The 25,540-nt window shown below is 44.5% G+C and overlaps 1 protein-coding gene and 1 non-coding gene across 6 annotated transcripts in view; both read left to right on the top strand.

The window, feature by feature from the left end:
* The window catches only part of ACADM (acyl-CoA dehydrogenase medium chain), an 82,529-nt gene that overhangs the window by 46,493 nt on the left and 10,496 nt on the right, over positions 1 to 25,540 (top strand). For 2 of the 5 annotated variants that reach the window (XM_050961049.1, XM_050961052.1), the window contains exons 5-12: positions 1,352 to 1,452; positions 1,544 to 1,624; positions 5,422 to 5,552; positions 6,806 to 6,914; positions 8,665 to 8,805; positions 8,904 to 8,999; positions 9,602 to 9,850; positions 9,996 to 10,148. In XM_050961049.1, coding sequence (XP_050817006.1) covers positions 1,352 to 1,452; positions 1,544 to 1,624; positions 5,422 to 5,552; positions 6,806 to 6,914; positions 8,665 to 8,805; positions 8,904 to 8,999; positions 9,602 to 9,850; positions 9,996 to 10,133 — 1,046 coding nt within the window. In that variant the 3' untranslated portion in view covers positions 10,134 to 10,148. Of the gene's footprint in view, positions 1 to 1,351; positions 1,453 to 1,543; positions 1,625 to 5,421; positions 5,553 to 6,805; positions 6,915 to 8,664; positions 8,806 to 8,903; positions 9,000 to 9,601; positions 9,851 to 9,995; positions 10,149 to 20,003; positions 21,590 to 25,540 lie in introns of those variants that run through there. The other 3 variants (XM_050961051.1, XM_050961053.1, XM_050961050.1) reach the window with 2 other exon arrangements.
* Positions 12,422 to 12,513, top strand: LOC127056052 (small nucleolar RNA SNORD45). The gene has a single exon (XR_007775696.1). It is a non-coding gene; the product is annotated as a small nucleolar RNA SNORD45 (small nucleolar RNA).

Genomic DNA, 25,540 nt, shown 5'->3' with positions numbered 1-25,540 from the left:
CTTGTTGAATAATGCAACACCTCCTCCCTTTTTCCCCTTCCGGTCCTTCCTGAACAAGGTATACCTTTCTGTACCAATATTCCAGTCATGAGACTTATCCCACCAAGTTTCTGTGATGCCAGTTTAGTCATCATTTAACTTATGTACAACTCTCTTCCACTTCTTCCTATTTATTCCCCAAACTCCTTGCATTTGTATATTGAAATCTAAGATGTTGAACAGTTTTCCCCACTGATTTCTCTCTTGTCGTTCCTATGACCTTACTGTAATTTTCCATGTCCCGCTACCTCCCCCCCACAACACCTAGCCTTTCTTTTAAGATTGCTTTCTTTATGCCTGTCTATGGGCTTTGGTCACCTGCCACCTTTTGAACATAGTTTAAAGCTCTCCTCACTAGGAGATGTTCTTCTCCTTCCATGTCAGGAGGACCCCATCTCTTCCTAGCAGATTTTTTTTTTGTAGTGTGATTTAGAAGAAGGTACACAGTTAACTTCAGTGATTTTTTTTTTTAACTACTGTATTTTCAAAGGAATCTCACTACAGTGGCTAAATATGATATGGACTTAATCAAGAGTGATCACTGTAGAAAAAATAATTTTGTTGTAGGCCTCAAGTCTGGTAACAATGCCATGCAATCCCAAAAAAAGGCACTAACCTCTGTAGGCTTTAGAGGACTACTCAGGCTGACTGTGGAAACTGGAGGTTAGATTGAAACCTATCAGTTTAGGGCCAGATTCTCTGCTATGGCTGGCATCTGTTTGGTTTAGTTGGGGAAATGTCAGGGAACTGATTATTACTCCCCAATTTCTCTGCCTGTCTTGGCCTATGCTCTGGCACAAATTAGAACAGCCCAAGGACTGACCCCAGAGGGACCATTTACCAATTGGAGACTATTTGGAGCACATCCTTAAATTTGGGCCAGAAGGGGGATGGGGTAGGAGTCCATACTTCCAGCTTTTCAGCTCAGAACTCTTATACTTCAGGAAAATTCTTGGCTGGCTGGATAACAACTAGAATCTGGAGGCACAAGGGTCCAGTATGGAGGGGGAGAGCAAGAGTATTGACAACAAGAAGTTTGTACAAAAATACTTTTGTCTCGGTTTTTTCTAGTTTGCCGAGCAGATCGCTCAAAGAAACCCTAGAGTGTGAAATTTTTATTTTTTTAAATAGTCTTATTTGACAAAACTCTAAATTCTCATGCCTGGGGAATTCACTATTTGAATAAAATGTGATAAATACAGACATTTCAAAAACATATCCCCTTGGATATTTCCTTGAATTTATCTGTATTAAGAATTGTTGCATGCTTTGGCTGTAAGCTATTTTTGGTAAATAAACTGTTTAACTGTAGGTGGACTGGGCCTTGGCACTTTTGAAGCATGCCTTATTACAGAAGAACTAGCTTATGGATGTACAGGGGTCCAAACTGCTATTGAAGGGAATTCCTTGGGAGTAAGTCTTGTTGTTGTTTGTTCCTACTATTTTTGTCTAGAGTTTATAGAATGCTGTTCACTATTTTGAAAGAATAAAACTTCTCTTGTAGCAAATGCCAGTCATCATTGCAGGAAATGAGCAACAGCAGAAGAAATATTTGGGGAGAATGACTGAGGAGCCATTAATGTGTGTAAGTATAGCTGCTACTTTGTAGAATGCTCAGGGTTCATGATATCTTATTTTGCTTTCTTTTGAAGAAAATGTAATGGGATATGTACTTAATCCAAATAGTTACTTAAATATAACTGGACATCACAATTTACTGTAATATCAGGGATAGTAAGTGGAACACATTCAGTTAGCAAATAGAAGTTATTTGGAGTATAGTCATCTAGGAATCCTAACGTAATTGTCTCAAAATCTAACTTCTTCTTTCAAGAAGAGGCGTGGTGGGTGGATGTTCAAAAAAAAATTGAGGCAGGTTTCAGAAAATTAAAAATATGTCCCAGCACCTACGGGCATAAAAACAATCTGAAGTACTATAATCTCTCAGTAGCTGCTGTATCTTGAAGATGGTGAAGATTCAGATGTCTGCTTCAATAAAGGCTGCATAACTAAGCAGCCAAAAATAGAGCATTACAAAAGAACAGGATAAACATAAAACATCCCTTTGCACTTTTAGCTCTAGATTTCAAAGCACTTCACACTCTCTCATGTGTGGAAATTAAGGCACAAAGAATGTGTGACCCTGGACAAGGGTTATGGACATGTATCATATTAGAGTTGAAGTATAGAAACCAGATTGAAAGATAAGAAACAAACGGTAGGAATAAATGGTCAGTTTTCAGAATGGAGAGAGATAAATAGTGGTGTCCACCAGGGGCCTTTATTAGGCCCAGGCCTATTCAATATTTTCATAAATGCTCTGCAAAAAGGAGTAAACAGTGAGGTGGTAAAATTTGCAGATGTTAAAAAAACCAAAAAGACAAAACTACTCAAGATAGTTCAGTACCATGCAGGCTGTGAAGAGCTACAAAAGGATCTCTCAAAACTGGGTGACTGGACAGCAAAATGGCAGATGAAATTCAGTGTTGATAAATGCAAAGTAATGTACGTTGGAAAACCATAATCCCAACTATATATATAAAATGATTGGATCTGGATTAGCTGTTACCACTCAAGAAAGAAATATTGGAGTCATTGTGAGCAGTTCTCTGAAAAAATCCACTCCATGTACAGCAGCAGTCAAAAAAGTGAACAGAATGTTGGACATCATTAAGAAAGGGATAGATAAAACAGGAAATCTCATATCACCTCTATATAAATTCATAGTACGCCCACATCTTAAAGACTGCATGCAGATGTGGTTGCCCCATCTCAACAAAGATGTAATTGGACTTGGAAAAGGTTCAGAAAAAGGCAACAAAAATTATTAGAGGTATGGAACGGCTGCCATATGAGGAGAGATTAATAAGACTGGGACTTTTCTGCTGGGGGGAGGGGGGAAGAGGACTGGGGGGGGAAGAGGACTAAGCGGGGGATATGATAGTCTGTAAAATCATGACTGGTGTGGAGAAAGTAAATAAGGAAGTGTTATTTACTCCTCATAACACAAGAACCCCAGGGGTCAGCAAATGAAATTAATAGGCAGCAGGTTTTAAAAACAAACAAAAGGAAGTATTTCTTCACACAACACACAGCCAACCTGTGGAATTCTTTGCCAGAGAATGTTGTGAAGGATAATACTATAACGGGTCAAAAAAGAACTAGATAAATTCATGGAGGCTAGATCCATAAATCACTATTAGCCAGGATGGGCAGGGATGGTCCTAGCCTCTGTTTGCCAGAAATTGGGAATGAATCACTTGATGATTACCTGTTCTGTTCATTAAGTCAGGGGCACCTGGCATTGGCCACTGTCGGAAGACAGAATACTGGGCTAGATGGGCCTTTGGTCTGACCCAAAGTATGGCCATTCTTATGTTATCTATTATTGAAGTTTTATCAGCTTAGCAAGCCAATCAGTCACTCGGTTGGCCTCATTTGACCCTGTGTGGTGGTGTTTGTTTTAAATACTTAGAGGGCAGCATTAGTCAGTAGCTTTTCAAATCCTAATCCCAAATGTGGAAATTTTAGTTTTGGTGATCCAAGTAATTTAGCTTCATCAGTGGTGTCTCATTTATCACAAGTTTGCAATACATGTATTTAGTATTCTTATTCATCATAGTGGCTTGTTGTGAGCTTCCACCCTGTCAGATCCTAGATAGAATAGAGCACTCCTAATGTTCTGGCAACTTTAGTATCAAGATTTGCTTTGTACTGTATCCAAAAGATAAGACTAAAGTTTATATGTGAACCCCACTTTCCTGATGATCTTTATCAATAGTCGTCCTTGTAAAGGCTTCACCAGGTCCTTGATGGGATCTGTTAGGAAAAACTGTTTAACTTTGCATGTAGAGAGTGGAACGTGAGAGTAATATGTTTCCATGTGTTTATGGGGTGTGTGTGTGTGTATTACATACTTGACAACCCGTTGTTGTGTGTATTTGTAATGATAGACTGATTGTCAGAGCATAAGTTAGTTTTTTGGCAAGAAGTATGAATGCCATTTCAGTCAGTGTTGTTTCTGATACTATGATACATGGAGGGTGGAAAGACAGCATTTCTTTAACAGCTAAACCAAGACATGCCTCATTGTGACACAGAGGCTCATCTGTGCTTCACTCTGTCAGCAGTCCTTGTCAAGCCTGACATACTCACTGTACCTAACACACTATTGTCATATCTGTATCTGAAAGATGGCATGTAAATTATCATTAGAAAATAATAACTCACCGATGATTAACATTTTTGCATGATGTACGTAGTGGATGTGTATAAAAAATTCTGAATATGCACCAGAATTATATTCTTAAAATGTTTGCACATAATGCATAAGCACAGACTGCCTTAGGCAAATCAATGTGTATTTGATTCTCTGGCCAGCCTGGTCTTCAGGCAGACAGTGAAGGTACGTGTTTGGTAAACAAAGCTATCAAGTCAAGTGCAGGAGGGGATAGCATGGCGTCTATGCCCAACAGGAGAGATGCTTGGTCTGGTTTTACTTTTCAAAAAATACATTTGCAATGTATTTACTTGTGTATATAAAGATGGAGGCTGAACCTCAAGCGGTAAGCAATTGAATAAATGATAATATACAATACTACTGTATTTTAAGATGGTATAGAGTGGAGGTCTTCTCTGAAAGCTAATGACACACTAGTGATTAATATCATTGTGAAATGTAACACTATATGAGGAGATAGGGGTACATAATGATATTATGCTTTAAAGTCTGTGGCCAAATAGGGAGAAACAGGCTTTCTTCCAGACAGGAGAGACGGCAGCTATGTCTCCTATGTAAATTAAACCTGGCTCAATCAAACAGCGCAAGCCCTATTTACGTGGGGGATGAGAAGACCAGAGAAAAGAAAAAACAGCCTGGGCTGGATTCAAATTAGCAGCTTAAAAGTGAGGTGGTTTTTATTCTGATAATTTTAAGAGCCATTCAGACCCCCAGTAAAGCACTATTACTGTACACAGACTGAATTATTAACAATTTTTACATTGTGGTGCATCAAGGATATAAAGATAACAGGGAAGACTTAAAAAATAAAAATAAATTGAGTTGCTGCCCACATCACTTACTACTTTCCTATTACTTCAAAAAGTAAACTGCACAATATGCCTGTCAATATTTTCCATAATATCTAGTAAGTCACTCTGGAAGTTTAAACCTATTAAACATACTTTTGCTGTTTATCTACCTTTTTTGGTAAGGCTTCTTTGAATTCATGTGTGGAAACACGTTGAGTGAGATGAAAAAATCAAGACCATTATAAGTAATAGTTTGGTATCTCCACAGTGTGATAATATATACAGTCCTCTTCGTTAAATGAAGTGATTTTTGTTACTCACTGCCTTGCCTCCCCCCCCGCCCCCTTTTAGGCCTACTGTGTAACAGAACCTGGAGCAGGCTCTGATGTGGCAGGTATAAAAACGAGAGCTGAGAAGAAAGGAGATGAATATGTCATAAATGGTCAAAAGATGTGGATCACCAATGGTGGCAAAGCTAACTGGTACATTGACTGCTTATTAATCTGCTGTACAGTTTCAATTATTTTATGTTCAGCCCTTCACCATGTTTTATATATAACAAAATTTCCTCTGACTAAAATAGGTATTAGGGTCTCTTTTATAATCCCTCTTCTAAATCTTCATGTTTATTACATTATATTTTGAGCCATGATCAATATATATCATTACAGAATTTTGCAGCTAACAATACACACTTTAGTGCCCCTCAAGATCTACTAAGGAAACCACCAGATAACAAAACTTCTGAAAATGTGTTTGATAGCAGCGTGATTTAGAAACCACTCAATTCTATCTATTTTTAAAAGGAGGAAAAGTATAGAGGATGACTTACTTACACAGTACTCAAAAGAACTTGTCTTATTCGTTATTCTGTCTTGACTGTATACATGGTCATTGAGCATAGTTCTTTCTTCTAGCCACATACGGCTAGAAGACACTTGTCACTTCCCACACAGATGATTATAAAAAGCAGTTACATTTGTGTGGTGTCTTAAAGAGAATACTTTCCGAGCTATCCCCAAATCTAGATGTTGTTGCCTTGAAGTCTGAAAAGAGCATTTAAAAAAAAAAAAAAAAGTACAGTTCTCTCATCCTGCCTTGGTTTAATATCCTGTACAACCTGCTTCAAAGAAATCCGCTTAATGGTTCAAGATCTTTGAGGAACCATTTAATAGCACCTAGCATCTGTCTTATGTCATCAATGAATACTACAAGGGTGACTTATTATATTTGTTGCATTTTTCTTTTAGAAATGAGCTGCATCTTAGACCTAGAAGAATAAAATTAATCCCCTCCATGGGATCATGTGATAGTTCTAAAGGTTTTCACACAATCACTGCTCCCCTAATCCTTGATCTGCTATGAAATGACCTATCTCTGCAATAACTTTTTCATAACATTCCTAAAGATGGTAACTAATATAATAAAAATGTACATAACACTATGAGGAAAGGGTCCTTTGTATCAGCTATTTGTCCTGTGTAATTTTGTTAACACTTAGATACCACAGTGGTGGGTGTACTGGTGCCTCAGTAGAATATTTCCAATTTAAAGCCGGCTGTTTATTGTTCATGTCATCTACCAGAAGAAAAGAACTTAATGCTTCCATTTTAGAATCTCTTGATAGGGTTAATGTTATATGGTACTTAGTATCTATCTTAAAAAAACTTATCTGTTTAGCTCTTAATCGTGAAGACAGGTTTGAGTCACTCAAGTTACTATGTGTTTGCACTAGGTATTTTCTGTTAGCTCGTTCCAATCCTGATCTGAAAGCCCCTGCCAGCAAAGCCTTTACTGGATTTATTGTGGAAGCAGACAGCCCTGGAATCCAAATTGGAAGAAAGGTGGAGTATATATGCATAGATATTTATAAGCGTGCTACCTGGGGTACTAGGAATTGCACTGCTCTGGTCAAAAACAGTAATGTTAAAGGAGAAAGTACTATGACTTGAATGCTTTTTAACGTATTAGGTACACAACATAAATGCCTAGCACAAAACTTTTTTGTACTTATTGCTATTTCTATATTCTGACTAATTTTTAAAGATGTGTGAAATAAATTAATGGTGACTTACTAGGTCCATCATATTAGTTTTATGGGTTTATTTCAAGTCAACATGAGGCTTGGTCCCCTGGATGACTTTAAAAAAAAAAAAAAAAAAAAAAAAAAGCCTGATTTGGTATAACTCTGTAAATAACCATGGAGTTACACCACTGTACATAAATATGTGAAATCAGAATAAGACCTCTGTTTCTTGCAATCAGAGGACTTTCTTTGTTTTGATGGCTGATCTGTGTGTCTCTGCAAGGAAGCATGACTGTGGCAGTAAGGAAGGAGCAGCTTCTCTGCGAAACTCCACACCTTGAGTTCTGTCTGAAAAGATGTTACCTATTGGTTCAAATAACACCTAACTATTGAAAATGAAAAACTACTTTTCCTCTATATTTTACTGTTGTGTATTTGACATAACTTCATGTATAGTCAGTTTCATTGAATGCTCTGCATAGAGAGCCTGTCTTTTTCTTATTTATGTTGGTGTTTAAAAAGCAGCAGGAAAGAAAAAGAAAAATGTGATTACACACCTGCAAAAATTGTCAAAGAGATGGAGGTGGGGGGGAAGGAGAATGACTCATGGGCCAGTGTGGTACCTGAAACCATTTTGCCAACTTGATTGGCAACTTGAAATGACCATTTAATTAGAAGAGGAACATATGTCTTCTTTCCTTTCCTGACTTTCAGCCATGGCTGTTCCATCTCTTGAACAGCACCACTATGCAGCAGGTGTAGCCATGCTACAGATCAAATTTGTTGTTTTTACATTGTGGAGCGGTATCCTAAATGCTTGTTTACTGATTGCTCTATTTCTTGGGGGTGATCAAAGGGACTTTGTCATATCAACTTAAACCTGACATTTATATTTTTTTGATTTTTTTCAAATAAATCTAAAATTAAATCAACCTTGTACAAAATAAACTTCAATAGAAACATTTTTGACTTTGTAACATTTCAATAGACTCTATTTCTGAAAGAACAATTTCTCTCAGAGCTTGTCACTAAAATGCTTTGTTGCTAGTGCATGAAAACCAAAAAGTGAAACTGCTTTAGAAAATGGCTGTAAGCAAAAGGTGAAACTAGTGATTTTCATTGTGCTTAGAAAAATTAAAGGAATAAAAAGCATAAGGAAAAGAATGATTTCTTTTTTTAAAACAAACTCCTTGAGTGTTTTTAGCGTAAGTAAAAAAAAAATTGTTTTGGTTGCTTGTTTATCAGTGAGAAGTAACTCTTCAGGATTAAAACCACCAAATGCAGTTATATCAAGGCTGTTTAAATTTTTGCTCTCAAGAGCTAATCTGTCTTTTGTTTAAAAATATGGTTTATAAAACAAAGGGCAGTGGTTAATTGTAATGCAAATAGGTACTTGCATGTGGCGTTACCCAATATGCATGTCTAAGTGCTCTCTGGTGTGTTTAACTTTGAAAACCTGGTTTTAAAAAATCTGTTTCAATTTCTTTTCAAGTAAATCAAAATTTAGAAAACATCATGCCATGGAAGTATTCAGTTACAGTTATACCTTTTGTAAACTTCCTTTTCAGGAGATGAATATGGGTCAGCGCTGCTCAGATACAAGAGGTATTGTCTTTGAAGATGTGAGAGTGCCCAAAGAAAATGTTCTAAGTGCTGAGGGAGTTGGTTTTAAAATTGCTATGGGAGCTTTTGATAAAACTAGACCTCCAGTAAGTAGCAGAAATAAGGTGCTTTTTTAAAAAAACAAAAAAAATTAAGGTAGAAGTGGTCAATTCAGATTTTACTATGTACTGTTTGAACTATACAGGTAGCAGCAGGTGCTGTTGGGCTAGCACAGAGAGCATTAGATGAAGCTACGAGGTATGCTTTGGAAAGAAAAACCTTTGGAAAACCAATTATAGAGGTAAGTTAAGCAAAAAATTACAAGGCACAGTTTTGTAGCACGTGCTGTTAAGATATTCTACTTTCGTAGGACTACTTTATAGTATGCTTCTGCCCTCAGTCTGCTTTTTCAAATGGGAAGGTAGAGTTGAGCGCTCCATATAAACCCGTAAATAAAGTTAACCAGGTTCTAAGTCCAGAAACTTCTTTAAAGAATGAATTGGTAAATGGTAATAGGTCATTTGAAAGCAATGTGCTGGGGCTGAATTACATCAACCAGATACTTCAGTTTCCTTACTTATTGGGCAGGGAGCTGCAGGGAAGAGATTTGATACCAACTTTTCTTTTTGATGTAAAGCAGGATACAGACCCCATTAATAATGTAGCTAAACAGTGCAGTTCAAAGCTAAATTTTGTAATTAAATAGGTTTAATTTTTAATTACTTGGGACCATGTCCCGAGCTATAGGGGTGAGATTCTGCCGTCCCATAGCATATCTCTGAACAGAACTAATTCCATATACTGCTTTGCCCACAATATTAAAGAAGCTACATTGTTTCTTTTGTATTCCCTGTAGAATCCCAGCTAGGCAATATTAACTTGCTCTTATTTTAACAATCATAGCACCAAGCAGTGTCCTTCATGTTGGCTGAAATGGCAATGAAAGTGGAACTAGCTAGACTGGCTTGCCAAAGGGCTGCGTGGGAGATTGATGTGGGTCGCAGAAATACTTACTTCGCATCCATTGCCAAGGCATTTGCTGGTGACATTGCAAACCAACTAGCTTCAGATGCAGTCCAGATTTTTGGAGGAAATGGGTTTAATAGTGAATATCCTGTAGAAAAACTAATGAGAGATGCCAAAATCTATCAGGTAAGTAAAACAAATAACTAAAATATTACTATAGGGGTTGTATTATGTCTATAAAATAAGCTAGTGGTTGCTTGCTTTTAAAATTGACTACTAAATATTTGAAAAGCTGCTTTCTCCCTGCCCACCTCATTTTTTTTGTGTTCAGGTTTTGCTTTGCATCTTTGGAGGTAGGATGCATCTTCTAGGTAGACTGAGGAAGGAGGCTGGCCAGGAAGTCAGCTTGGGACTCTGGGTATGTCTACACTATGGGATTATTCTGGTTTTACAAAAACCAGTTTTTTAAAAGATTGTATAAAGTCGAGTGCACGCGGCCACACTAAGCACATTAATTCGGCGGTGTGCGTCCATGTACCGAGGCTAGCCTCGATTTTCCAGAGCGTTGCACTGTGGGTAGCTATCCCATAGTTCCCGCAGTCTCCCCCACCAATTGGAATACTGGGTTGAGATCCTAATGCATGATGGGGCAAAAACAGTGTCGTGGGTGATTCTGGGTAAATGTTGTCATCAATCAATCCTTCCTCCACGAAAGCAACGGCAGACAATCATTTTGCGCCCTTTTTCCCTGGATTGCTCTGGCAGACACCATAACATGGCAACCATGGAGCCTGTTTTGCCTTTTGTCACTGTCACTGTATGTGTACTGGATGCTGCTGACAGACACGGTACTGCAGTGCTACACAGCAGCATTCATTTGCCTTCGCAAGGTAGCAGAGACGGTTACCATCCCTATTGCACTGTCTGCCATTGTAATTTGGTGATGAGATGATGGTTATCAGTCATTTTGCACCGTTTGCAATTGGAAATTGGCGATGACGATTATCAATCCTTTTGTATCATCTGCTGCTGTCATGGGTGCTCCCAGCTGGCCTCGCTGAGGTCAGCCGGGGGCGCATGGACAAAAATGGGAATGACTCCCTGGGTCATTCCCTTCTTTATGTTTTGTCTAAAAATAGTCAGTCCTGCCTAGAATATGGGGCAAGTGTACTAGAGAACCAGAGAGCACAGCTGCTCCGGGTCAGAGCCCTAGCTGCATGCCATTCTAGGGAGTGCCCCTGCAACAACCCCACCCGTTGCTTCCCTCCTCCCCCAACCCTCTTGGGTTACCATGGCAGTGTCCCCCCATTTGTGTGATGAAGTAATAAAGAATGCAGGAATAAGAAACACTGACTTTTTAGTGAGATAAAATGAGGGGGAGGCAGCCTCCAGCTGCTTTGATAGTGCAGGCAGGACATTAAAGGGTGGTGGGGAGAGGAGCGCAGCCTCCAGCTGCTATGGTAGTCCAGGGAGTACAGAATCTTCTTTAGACATGAAAGGTGGGGGGACGGGAGGGGGCTGTTGGAGCTCAGCCTCCAGCTGCTATGATGAGGATGGTTACCAAGCCTTTTGTATCATCTGCCGGGAATGACCTGGAGTCATTCTCATTTTTACCCAGGCGACCCCGGCTGACCTCACTGAGGCCAGCCAGGAGCACTCACGGGCTGATGATGACGATGGCTACCAGTCGTTTTGCACCATCTGCCACCAGGAAGGGGATGCTGGTGTTCAGCGCTGCAGCACCCCGTCTTCCAGCAGCATGCAGTAGACATAGGGTGACACTGAAAAAAGATGAGACATGATTTTTGTCCCTTTTCTTTTGCGGGGGGGGGAGAAGGGTGTAAATTGACGACATACAGCCTGAAACACCCGGGAAAATGTTTTTGACCCTTCAGGCATTGGGAGCTCAGCCAAGAATGCAAATGTTTTTCGGAGACTGCAAGGACTGTGGGATAGCTGGAGTCCTCAGTACCCCCTCCCTCCGTGAGCGTCCATTTGATTCTTTGGCTTTCCATTACACTTGTCACACAGCACTGTGCTGTGGACTCTGTATCATAGCCTGAAGATTTTTTCAAATGCTTTGTCATTTTATTTTCTGTAACGGAGCTCTGATAGAACAGATTTGTCTGCCCATACAGTGATCAGATCCAGTATCTCCTGTACAGTCCATGCTGGAGTTCTTTTTGGATTTGGGACTGCATCGCCACCCGTGCTGATCAGAGCTCCATGCTGGACAAACAGGAAATGAAATTCAAAAGTTTGCGGGGCTTTTCCTGTCTACCTGGCCAGTGCATCTGAGTTCAGATCGCTTTCCAGAGCGGTCACAATGGTGCACTGTGGGATACCGCCTGGAGGCCAATACCGTCAAATTGCAGCCACACTAACTCTAATCCAACATGGCAATACCGATTTCAGCGCTACTCCCCTTGTCGGGGAAGAGTACAGAAATCGGTTTAAAGAGCCCTTTATATCGATATAAAGGGCTTTGTTCTGTGGACGGGTGCAGGGTTAATTTGGTTTAACGCTGCTAAATTTGGTTTAAATGCATAGTGTAGACCAGGCCTCTGTCACTGAGCTTGTTTTAGCCAAGGTTAAGCAGCATTTTGTCGTAGCGCTTCGTTCACTTCATTTGCCCCTATTTTGGAGGGAGCTGGGATGATGGATTGGAAAAAAGAGTTCTGGGCTACCCCAGGAGTGAGGAAGGGGAGGGAGGAAGGGGAGGCTATTTGGCTATTAGAGAGGCAAAGTAGCTTCTAAAATCAGTGATGAGCCTTGGCATGTATTATCTGAAACTAAAGTTGATGGCAGTCACTACTCTTTTTAGCTCTTAGAATTACTCTTGAGATCTGAGAGATGTGCTACTTGTGCCTTCAGTTTTTAGAACACTCTGATATTATGTTGATATTTTTATTCTGGGACTTGAGTGTTTCTTTCCAAGTAAGAGCCATCTTCTAAATGCTATCTTAAGTCTAAATACAGAAATGTTGGTATAGCAAGTCCGCATGTAGGCTAAAACACCATTCTTAAACATGCTTTGTCCTGACCCCACTCTACATGGCCAGTACTTAAGCAGCCTGAATTAGATTTAATGAAACATGGTTCTCGGCCCAAATCAGATAACTCTTAAACTAAGCAGCAACATAAAGGGCTGTGTGTAGTAAAAGGAAGGCTGCCTCTGATAGCACCTTGTTGGTATAGCAGGTATCCAGTGTTGTCTTAGAAAGCTCCTCTAAAATGCTGCTGTGGAAGTTCAGTGAGGCTCAAATTCACAGCAGGGAGCAGCACCTGCTTAGGCAAGGTAAGAGGAAGCAGAGATTGAAAGGAAAGAAATCAAAATGTAGAGAAGGATATAGACTTTAATCCCCCACTTCAGTCTTAAGAACAAACAGTTCTTCTTCGAGTGATTGCTCATATCCATTCCAGTTAGGTGTGCGCGCGTGTTGCGTGCACGTTTGTCAGAAGATTTTTACCCTAGCAACACTCAGTGGGTTGGCTGGGCGCCCCCTGGAGTGGCGCCGCCATGGCGCCGGATATATACCCCTGCCTACCCAACCGCCCCTCAGTTCCTTCTTACCACCTGTGTCGGTCGTTGGAACAGTGGAGCACGGCTTAGCTGATCTCCACCTGCCTAGCTTCTCGTAGTTCTTTCATTGTTGTTGTGTATATAGTTCAATTTTCTATATTTCTACTTAGTTTCATTAGTTCTTTAACGTAGTTATTGTATATAGTTAAGAGGGGTTGGGGATTAGCCCTTTCCCCTCACTCGGTGTCGGGGCCCATGCCCGGTTCACTGGGTTTCAAACCGTGCTCGGCTTGTCGCAAGCCAATGCCGACAGGAGATCCTCACGACTCCTGCCTTAAGTGCCTGAGGGAATCCCACCTCGCAGATAAGGCTTGAAGGCCGCATCTGCAAGGCCTTCAAGCCACGGACGAGAAAGGAGTGGGACTTTCGTCTCAAACAGCTCCTGATAGAGGCAGCCCTTATTCCTCCGCCCTCGGCACTGAGCGCCAGACAGTCCGCACCGGGGAGAAGTGCATCTTCAGCACCGGAGCACACCGGCACCGTGAAGGCCCCTCGGCACCAACCGTCACCAGCCCAGAAGCCTGCCCGGCACTGCTCTCTCTCCCCGCAGATCAAGAGGCACAAGACTCCTGCGACTCCCGTGCCTACGTCGCAGTCAGAGCACCCGCCTAAGTCGGACCGCCCGGCACTGACAACTGCCGCGGCACCAACAACTTCAGCGCTGTGGATTCCGGCCTCGCAAGAGCCATCGAGTCCGGTGCCTGACAGCTGCCCGGCATGCGCCGTGGTTGAGCTTATTGTTCCCTCCACGCTGGAGACACTCTCTACGGCAAGGGAGCTGATTGCCCTGACAGAGCCTGCGCTGTCTCAACCCCCGGCACCGCCGGTGCGGGTTATCCAATCAGTAGGCAAGCCTGCCCTGCTCAGACGATCCTCGCTCGGCACCGCTGAAAGGCACCCGTCACGATCGAGGTCCCGATGCCGCTCGCAGTCCCGGTACCGCTCTCCATCTCGGTACCGGTCATAGTCGCAGCACCGTTCGAGATCGTGCTCGCCGACCCGATACTCTCGGCACCGATCCAGCTCCCGGCACCGTTCACAGCACCACACCTCTCGCATCCACTCTCGACGTAGAGCTTCAAGGTCCTGGTCAACCTCCCAGCACCGCTCCGGTTGCAGGTCCCTGTCTCATTCCCGGTACCGGTACGGTGCCCAGTACCGTTCTCCGGTGCCGCTTGGAGACGGATCAACCAGACGCAGAGACCCTTCCCAAGTGGTTTCAGCTCCTCCGTGGCTGTCTCGCCATACATCAGCATCATCACATGCGGACAGTGCCTCCTACGCACACGACTGTGATTTGGATACACACAGCTGAGTTTTCCAAGAGACCCACGGCGCAGACCAGGGACCTCATCAGTGGTCCTTCTGGACACCTTGGGCATATCACCAAGCCCAAGGTGGACTCGCAGTGACGTCACGCTCCGTTCCATCGGAACACCGGGTGCCAGAGGCCACTGTCAGCCAACCCCCTCTTGCAGGTACGGAGGAAGCTTCCATCCACGCACCGGACCCTCAGGTCCCACTGGTCCCTGATGTCCCCCATGATCAGGAGACCATACAGGACCCACTCGTCCCGAGCCTTTTGTCTTCCTCTTTCCCGGATGAAGCGGTAGCGAGGACATCCTCATCGGGCCCGCCTCCAATTGATCTCAGGGCACACCAGGACCTCCTGAGGCACGTCGCCCTGAATATAAACCTGCAGGTGGAGGAGGTTCCGGAGGTTGAGGACCCCGTGGTAGATATATTGTCGGCGGATGCACCAACTCGAGTGGCCTTACCATTCATTCGATCAATTCAAGCTAAGGCAGATACCATCTGGCAATCCCCGGCATCTATTCCGCCCATGGCCAGAGGAGTGGAACGGAAGTACCTGGTGCCCTCTAAGGGGTTCGAGTACTTATACGTGCACCCTCCTGCCTGCTCACTTCTCATACAGTCCGTAAATGAATGGGAGCAACATGGCCAGCAAGCCTCTGCCCCAAAATCTAGGGAGGCTAGACGCATGGATTTGTTGGGCCGTAAAATCTACTCCACGGGAGGCCTCCAACTCAGCGTGGCGAACCAGCAAGCCCTACTTAGCAGTTATAATTACAACACCTGGGAGGTGGTAGGGAAATTCAGAGCTGGTCCCACAAGACTCCCGCCAAGAATTTAAGGCTCTATTGGAGGAAGGAAAGAAGGTGGCGAGAACTTCTCTCCAGGCCTCGCTGGACGCTGCCGATTTGGCAGCCAGAACTGTGGCCTCTGGAATCGCCATGAGGTGTATATCATGGCTTCAGGTGTCAGGCCTGCCACCTGAACTTCAGCACACTATGCAAGACTTGCCATTCGATGGCCAGGGTCTATTCGACGAGAAGACAGACCCTAGGCTACAGAGTCTGAAAGATAATTGGGTGATTATGCGTTCGCTTGGGATGCATACACCACAGACTCAACGAAGATCCTTCCGCACCCAACCTCAATGCCCTTACCCCCTGCCTAGACCAAGACAGGACTTTGGCAGGAGGAGAGGTCGAGGCAACCGCAGACAACAGTCTGGACCTCAAGGGGGTCAGAATAATGGTCCCTCCAAGCCAACGACGGGATCCAAACCGAACTTTTGAAGGTGCGCCCGAGGGCGGTGTACCAGTTGTCTCCCAGGATCCTTTTCAGTTTTACAACTGCCTTTCCCCTTTCCTCCCTGCGTGGACCCAATTAACCTCAGATCGTTGGGTCCTACACACGGTAGAATTCAAATACCACCTCCAGTTTATCTCCCTCCCAACCCCCCTCCTCGTCCCTCTTCAGGGACCCCTCTCACGAGCAATTCCTCTTGCAAGAGGTACGGATGCTCCTTGCCATGGGAGCTGTAGAGGAGGTACCAAAGGACTTAAGGGGTAAGGGGTTCTATTCCTGGTATTTCCTAATCCCCAAGGCGAAAGGAGGCCTCAGGCCTATCCTAGACCTGCGAGGACTGAACAAGTTCATGAAAAAGTTGAAGTTCCGCATGGTATCCCTGGGGACAATCATCCCATCCTTGGATCCCGGAGACTGGTATGCCACCCTCGACATGAAGGACGCATATTTCCACATTGCCATTTACCCTCCACACAGACGGTACCTCTGGTTTGTGGTCAACCATCAGCATTTTCAGTTTACGGTCCTTCCGTTTGGCCTCTCTACAGCCCCTCAGGTATTCACTAAGTGCATGGCTGTAGTCGCTGCCTCCCTCCGTCGTCGTCAAATACATGTCTTCCCGTACCTCGATGATTGGCTTATTCGGGGGACCTCCGAGGCCCAATTCACCAGTCATGTGGGCATCGTCAAGGACCTCTTCATGCCACTAGGCCTGATGATCAACCTAGAGAAATCTGCTCTAGGGCCCACACGAAGAATAGGGTTCATTGGGGCCATCCTGGACTCCAATCTCGCAAGGGCCAGTTTACCAAGACCCCGATTTCAGGCAATAGTATCAATTATACAAAGTCTTCAAAACTTCCCGACAACTTCGGCTCGCACTTGTCTCGGCCTCCTCGGTCACATGGCTGCCTGCACGTTCGTGACCAAGCACGCCAGACTACATCTGCATCCCCTTCAAACTTGGCTCGCCTCGGTTTACCGCCCAGGCAGGGACGCCATAGACATGGTAGTCACCATTCCCCCGAGCATCCTAGGCTCCCTTGACTGGTGGCTGACGGCCTCCCTGGTGTGTGCAGGATTGTCGTTCCATCTGCCACAGCCCTCCATGTCCCTGACGACAGACGCGTCATCTCTCGGCTGGGGTGCTCACCTCGGACATCTTCGCACTCAAGGCCTTTGGTCGTCTCAGGAGCTGGCGTTACACATAAATGTCAGAGAACTAAGAGCAGTCCGTTTGGCGTGCCAGGTGTTCCAGCAACATCTACAGGGCCGTGTTGTCTCAGTGTTTACAGACAACACAATGGCCATGTACTACATAAACAAGCAGGGAGGGACACAATCCTCCCCCCTTTGTCGGGAGGCGATCCAAGTATGGGACTTTTGCATAGCCCGCTCGGTAGACCTGGTAGCGTCCTTTCTCCCAGGAGTTCGGAACACTCTTGCAGATCAACTCAGCAGATCCTTCCTGTCTCATGAGTGGCCGATTTTGTCCAGACATTATACATTCTGTCTTCCGGAAGTGGGGATTTCCCTACATAGACCTCTTCGCTTCCCACAAAATGCCAGAGGTACTGCTCCTTCCAAGGTCTCTCCCAGGGTTTGATCTCGGACACCTTCCTGATTCCGTGGAAGAGCCAACTACTTCACGCCTTTCCACCATTTTCGTTGGTTCACAAGGTCCTACTAAAGCTCCGCAAGGAGAGAGCTCACCTGATCATGATCGCCCCTGCGTGGCCCAGGCAACACTGGTACACCATGTTGCGCGACCTGTCGATAGCCAACCCAATCACCCTGCCTTGTCATCCAGACCTCATAACTCAGGACCACGGCAGACTTCACCACCCAGACCTGCAGTCCCTTCACCTCACAGCATGGCTCCTGCGTGGTTAACCCAGTCAGTTACGTTGCTCTGCCCCAGTGCAACAAGTACTCCTGAGTAGCAGAAAACCTTCCACTCGGTCTACATATCTGGCAAAGTGGAAGCGTTTCTCCTGCTGGTGCGAAACGCAAAATGTTACTCCCATTGAGGTCTCGATCCCCACCATCCTGGACTACCTCTGGTCTCTCAAACAGCAGGGCCTAGCAGTATCATCGTTAAGGGTGCACTTGGCCATTTCTACCTTCCACCCAGGAGAAAGTGGCCGCTCCGTGTTTTCACACCCTATGGTTTCCAGGTTCTTCAAGGGCTTGGAGCGCCTATACCCTCAAGTACGCCGTCCTGCCCCTACCTGGGACCTCAACCTAGTCTTGAACAGACTTATCTCTCCACCATTCGAGCCGTTGGCAACTTGCTCGCTGCTATACCTGTCCTGGAAGACAGTTTTTTCCTCGTAGCCATTACATCGGCCAGATGAGTTTCCAAGCTTCGGGCGCTCATGGTGGAACCACCGTATAGAGTCTTTCACAAAGACAAGGTGCAGTTGCGACCTCACCCAGCGTTCCTCCCTAAAGTGGTATCAGCCTTCCATACCAATCAGGACATCTTCCTTCCGGTCTTCTTCCCGAAGCCGCACTCATCACGACGGGAACAACAGTTGCACTTCCTAGATGTCCGTAGGGCGCTCGCATTTTATATCGAACGGACGAAGCCCTTTCATAAATAGCCCCAACTCTTCGTTTGAAGTGGCAGACCGAATGAAGGGCCTACCTGTCTCCTCCCAGAGGATCTCCTCTTGGGTAACGGCGTGCATCCACACTTGCTATGACTTGGCTTATGTTCCCTTGGGCCATCTCACCGCACATTCTACCAGGGCTCAGGCTTCATCTGCTGCCTTCCTGGCTCATGTACCAATCCAGGAAATATGTCGCACAGCTACCTGGTCCTCGGTCCACACCTTTGCTTCACATTATGCTCTGGTTCAACAGTCGAGATGATGCAGCCTTTGGCTCAGCAGTTTTGCATTCTGCCACATCTCACTCCGACCCCACCACCTAGGTAAGGCTTGGGAATCACCTAACTGGAATGGATATGAGCAATCACTTGAAGAAGAAAAGACGGTTACTCACCTTTGTAACTGTTGTTCTTCGAGATGTGTTGGTCATATCCATTCCAAACCCGGCCCCCTTCCCCACTGTTGGAGTAGCCAGCAAGAAGGAACTGAGGGGCGGTTGGGTCGGCAGGAATATATATCCGGCGCCACTCCAGGGGACGCCCAGCCGACCCACTGAGTGTTGCTAGGGTAAAAATCTTCCGACGAACGTGCACGTGGCACGCGCACACCTAACTGGAATGGATATGAGCAACACATCTCGAAGAACAACAGTTACAAAGGTGAGTAACCGTCTCTTTTTAAGGAAACTGAATTATACAAAACAGTTAATGTAAATAATCAAACCTGCAGGCTATTTTAAAAGGCTTTCTGAAGTGGAGATTGAATTTTCTTCTTCCTTACATGATGATCCACTGCACTTCCCTGTTGCAAAACTGGTGGTAATCTTCACTCATTTGCCAAATCACATAGGCAGAAAGGAGGGACCCATAATAAAAGCATTATATGATTACTTAAACTAAAAGCCACTTCAAGTACTCAGAGTGCTGCAGTACTAGTGCTGAGCAGAAGTTATCTCAGGAACATCATTGGTACTAATTACTCTTCTAAAGGAATGATTGTAAAAGAATTCTTTGCACAGACGGGGGCACAGTACTTTATTCCTAATACTATCAAGTGCAGGAATAGGAGCAACTAAATAATTCTAAAAAGGAGTTGGTTCTTTCACCACGCAATGCGTTTCCTAGGCCACAAAATATTTATCCAACCTAACTGTGAAGATGCTGGCAAGTTCTAAGGATGCGAAGAGAGTTTAGAAACCATGTTCTGTGACTAACTATCAATGTAATTGGTGGGAAACCTTTTCTTTGCTCCTCCTGGTTTTTTTTTTTTTTGGTTCACATGAATGATATAAAACTATTTCATTATTCTCATTAATTAATGTAGTTCTGAAGCTGTTCTGGTTTCTCCTTTTAATATGAGAAAAAAGAAAGGAAGCTGCAACCTTATTCTGTGTTTAGTACAGCACATTCCTATACCCTCTGCAAAACCTGAAGACTTGTGTTCAGGTAGAATGCTGTTTAGTTCTCTTGTCCCATGACAGCAATCCTCTTTAACTTTTCCTCTACTTTATTTTTCTCTGATATAGGGAAGCAAAATAAGAAAGAAATGGGAGGCTTTCATCTTTGAGTTTATTCCTTGGTCTGGATTGAGGAGCCATTTTGTCAGTGTCCCTTGGGCAACTGTTTTTCCACAAGCAAGCAATGGATAAGACAACTGATGTCTGTAATCCCAGGCTCTGAAATTAATCTTCCAGTGATGCTCTTGAGCTTTCTCTCATGATTATTTGCCAGTCCATGAAGTGTGTAACATTAACTCTCTCATCCAGAAAATGGACAGCATTCATCTACAGCTGATAGACAAGGTCTACATCCTTCAGAAAAGTGTTACTTTGGTAGTGAGATTAGTGTCTCGAGGCTTTTTTAAAAAGAGAAATTCTGTCTTGTACTATTCAAAATACATGTAATGGTCCAGATTCTCCCCTGTGGTGTGACTGCTTCATAGCATAGTAGTATCCTCCAGCAGCACAAAAGCAGGTTTAGACTAAAGGGTATGTGGCTGGGACTTTCCTGTGACCTCTGGCTGCTCAAACAGCCTTTCAGGTCCATTGGTAGCTGATGAGAGTTAGAGCAGCTTCTTAGCTTCTCTGACTCTCACCAGGGAACCAGCTCAAGATAAGAGGAGCACAACTATGGCTTTGCATTCCCCAAGTTTAGCTGTGGCACACACAGCCAGCCAAGGATTGGGGCCCAAATCTTGTTCCAATTCCATATGTGTGTGTTTCCTTTGCCAATGAATCTATAAATAGTGTTATGGGACCATCTATTGGAAGGAAACAGGAAAGAGTTTTGAAAATCCAGCCCAATTACACAAGTCTCAGACAGAACATCCTTCTTTACCTTCTCTACAGAAAAGCACAGTCCACTCAAGCTCTGTCCCAGTACCCTCTCTGGTCTCTGAGTGTACCCCTTCAGGTTCAGACATCATTCCTTTTACCTTTCCTGGACTGTAATCCCACAATTTTCCCACTCTTAGACTGGGCCCTGGGCTACTGTACCCTGTGATGCCCTGTGTATAAGCTATGCTTACCCAGCAGGTCTGACTGGGTTTAACAGTTCTTCCCTTTGAGAGTCTGTGATCAGTGATGAATATTGTGACCAGACAGCTTGTTAAAGAACAGGTTTCAGAGTAGCAGCCGTGTTAGTCTGTATCCACAAAAAGAACAGGAGTACTTGTAGCACCTTAGAAACTAACAAATTTATTTGAGCATAAGCTTTTGTGGGTTAAAAACAAAGTATTGTTTATTTCTAACAGTAGGAACGAAGCATAAAAGAAAAAAGATTTTAAAACAATCTACCCATGTATCTGAGTTACCTGAGATAACATCTTACCATCCTCTGTTTATAACCTAAGCAGACCAACCTTCAGACACCCCCAGCAGGTGCCTATGTTGGTGTGGTTTTCCCCAAACAGCTCCCCAATCTCTTTATAAACTGATACTGACCTTTTGATCTTCTTGTGTTCCCAAGTCTTTTTCTGTCTAGCATTGTCTCTTAACAACCACAAAGTGGCTACCAAACAGTGACTTATTTTGAGTCATTGTTTTCCTTTGTTTTTCCTGACATCTCCCTTCCCCCATTACTAACCCAGCATATTCATACAGTAAACGTTGCCAGTAACTAGGTCAACATACAATATTAATAGAGCAGATCCATGTCCATCATAAGCTATTCAAATATTTTTACTGTGTAAGTAGGATGCCTTGGGTTTGTAAAATGGTTTTAGGTTGTCATCTTTATAAATGGCCTATTAAGTTTCAGAGTAATGTCTTTTTATATCAGTTACAACATTTATCTGAAAAATCTATCCAGATGTTTGATTTGATGTTTCTTAAAGGGATCAGATTCTAGAAGCTCATTTCATAGAAAGGTTCAGAGGGAATTATGGTGCTGTTCAAATAGATGCAACCATGTATTCAACTTAGGGGTGTGTGTGTGCCCAATTTATCAGAGACATTTTGCTTAGCAGTACCCATAGAGGGGCAGTGCTTGCACCTTGTAGTCATAACCCCTCCCCTGGCTAAGTTGAGGCAGCGTTGCCCTGGCCCGTTTAGTTCCTTCTTACCGCCTATGGCTGGAGTTGGAGCTCTGTGAAGTTAAGACTACACAGTCTCTCACTGTATTAGAGTATTTTTTTTCTAGTTGTTAGGTGTATCCTTAGTGTTTGTTCAATTCACATTGTTCAATTCACATTATTTGTATTTAGTTAAGTATTCCCCTGAGATGCCCTCACCAGGGTTTAAACATTGTCAGTCATGAAGGGGAGCGATTCTCAACAGCAGTCTCCACACATTGTGCTTGGGTGAAGCCCACATCAAGATGCAGTATTCAATCTGTAGATCATTCACAAAATGGACTCAGATGTCTAGGGATCTTTGCCTAAAGCAGCAGCTACTTGAACAGGCCATGCTTCGGCGCCGAGGCTCTAGCCATATTGGAGGTCACCCTCTGGTTCTGAGAGTGCTGGTGCTGCAGGCTCTGGAGCAGGCGCCTCTCCAAAGAGACTGAGGAGCTGTTCCCCGTTTAGTGCACCGAGGAAAAGACTGCATAAGACGATTCCAGGTATCATGGGCATTCTTCTGCCTCCCTCAGGAAGAGTACAGGGTTAGTGCTGGCACGCAGGATGGCGCAGGTGCCTCTGACCCAACGTTTCTCAAGTGCAGCCACTGTGGCCATGTGGAGCCACCAGGGGCTTTTCTTGTGGCCACAGCCTCCTGGGCTGTGATGGGGGAGGAGGGAAGCAGTGGCCCCTCTCACAGGGCCACCAGTGAGGGTTGGGCCCTGCCCTCCTCTGGAGACACAAATGTTGGAGGTGCAGGCAGCTGGTGCATTCCCCACTTTCCCAAGGGCAGGGGGACTGGCTTCAGCTGCAGGGCTTTGGGCTACATCCGTGTGGTAGCAGGCTCTGGTTCCAAGCTCTGGTCCCAGGCTCACCACCCACGCCATCATCCTTCGGCCCCAGGGCTTAATTTGTCCCAGGATTTGCCGGGGCTGAGTATGTCTGCTGTGAAAAGTGATATTAACAAACATACAAATATCACTTTTCACAGCAGCAGACTTACTATCTATCAAGCTAATAAAAAAAATACCAAAAAGGCAAAGGAAACAACAACAAAAAGACAAGAACATGCAAAGCATCTTATTTGTGTTTCTATTCCGGTTAGGTCCAGTAAAGGATAGAGAACACTGTACATTTATTTTATTTATTTTTATTACTAAATCTGGAAAAAACTTACATAAATTACAATGAATTGGACGTGTATATATGCATATTTATTTGTTTTTCCTAAAGTTAATTAAATATTGTAGGAAAAATTTGTCAGCAAAAGAGTTGGTGGCTGCACTCTGAGGCCACCAAAAAATCTGTTTGAGAATCCCTGCTCTAACCTATCCATGGTGCTGAGTAGGGAGGTTAGAAATCCTGTACCATCAACTCTGGTTCTGGATCCACAGCATCCATTGAGTCCAGTATGGACAAGGGCGATGCCAACAGTGATTGATTGTTTCCATGTTGGCAGCGTACCAGGACGCTACAGACCACCTCTGCCTTTCCATCCCGACTGCTCCCTTGGTAAAGGACATTGCTAGGGCTGCATCATTTATAGCTCCATTGTCTGGATGGGCCGCTGAATCCTCAGGTCTGTTCCCACCACATCCCGATGTTCCTCTTCCACCAGGTTCAGTGCAAGGGACGTCCTTGGCACTGGGAAACTCCTCGGCACCATTGCATTTGGCACTGTCAACATCACTGTGGCAGCTCTCACCACCCTCCATTCATCACCATCACCTGCTTCAGTATTGCCACTGACTTCGGGATTGACACTCCTTCCAGCACTTGCTTACTCAGTGCCTTTGATACTGCTTCATTCATTGGCACCGGTCCCTGCCTCGTCCTGGGCAACAAATGAATTAGACTGGTTACTCGCTCCCTCAGGATTGGCTCCACTGTTATACCTGACACCCAAGGCTTCTCAGCACCAAGGTTGGGATCTTGGTCCTCCTGCTCTCCATCACCTGACCCACATTGGGGACCATTTATGGAGCACTATGGGCACCAGGAGTGGCACTTGTCTTGCAGTTAGCAGAGGGGCCACTGGCTCAGTGCCTGCTGGCCTCTAATGCCTGAAATCTCCAGAGAAGTATTTTGGGCATTTATCATCAAAGGCTATTTAGTGGCCGAGACATTATTGCAGTCCATGCTGGATGTCATAAATGCTTCGGCCAGAGTTATGGCCTGTGTGGTGACCATGAGAAGAATGTCCTGGCTGCAGAATTCAGGCATTGTTCCTGACATGCAGCAGGCCATAGGGGATTTGCCCTTCAATGGCTGGGTGGTGTTTTCACACAAATAGATGAGGGGTGTAGACACCAACAGTGAAGAGGTGTCGCTTCAGTGGTTAACCACAGCAACAATACTATCTGCAGTGCACCTTTGGGCAACCTTTTGCTCTCTTGAGACAGCGGGATTATCCCAGAAAGGGTCATAGATCCCAGATGAGGAGGCAGTCGAGTCCATGGTTTGACCAATCGACACACCTCCTGCTGGTGCCGCCCAAGTGCCCATTTTGACTCTGCTAGGCAATCGCTTGCCTAGGGTCCAGAATCATCTTGTGGACCATCTCAGCAGGAATTTTCCCTTGAACCATGAGTGGTCTCTAGAACCCTGTGTTCTGCATGTCATCTTTGCAGCGTGAGGCATCCCAATGATTGACCTGTTTTGCTATGAGGAACAACAGGAAATGCCGTCTCTTCTGCTTTCAAGGTGGCCTCAAGGACACCTTTCATCTCATTTGGCAATTGGCTCTCCTGCATGCTTTTCCTCTGATCCTAATCATTCCACAAGTCATCCTCAAGCTGACAGCAGATTGGGCCAGGCTCATCCTCATTGCCTTGGCATGGCCGAGGCAGTGCTGGTTTTCCGACCTTCTTGCACTGTCACTTTGGCCTCTTGTATTCCTTCCTCTCCATCCTGATCTGCTCGTGCAGAACCACGGTCACACCTTGCATCCGGCACTCAGCTCCCTCCCTGCATCTTATGATGTGGCTGCTCTGGTTGAATGATGAGGAAGAATGATGTTCTGCAGCTGATCAATAGACCTACTCAGTAGTATAAAACCGTCTACTAGGATGGCCTATTGGCAAAGTGGAAGCGTTTTTCAATGTGGTCATTGACCTGTGGAGTTCAGCTGACACTAGCTAGTATCCAAGACACCTTGGACTATTTGCTACATCTTCAGTTGTTAGGCATACACTTAGGTCATTGAGGGTGCATCTAGCTGCAGTCTCAGCCACTCATTCATGGAAGATCGGTGTTTCCAAAGCCATGGTGGAAAGGAATCCTTAATCTCCACCCCCTGGGGCAGGAACTGGTTCCCTTGTGGGATGTTACCACCGTTTTAGTGACTCTTATGGGACCTCAGTTTGAGCCTCTGGCATCCTGCCCCTGTCCTCTCATGTAAAAAAACTGCCTTCCTCATGGCAATAATATCTTCAAGGAAAATGTGTGAATTGCAGGCAGAACCTGCCTGTGATGGCAGAGCCTCCTTACACACAATTCTCCAAAGAC

Source organism: Gopherus flavomarginatus, chromosome 7 (assembly GCF_025201925.1).
Source record: "Gopherus flavomarginatus isolate rGopFla2 chromosome 7, rGopFla2.mat.asm, whole genome shotgun sequence".
In the NCBI taxonomy this organism is placed as follows: domain Eukaryota; kingdom Metazoa; phylum Chordata; order Testudines; family Testudinidae; genus Gopherus; species Gopherus flavomarginatus.
The sequence above is the reverse complement of the archived record's forward strand: the minus strand, read 5'-3'. Positions and strand labels throughout refer to the sequence as shown.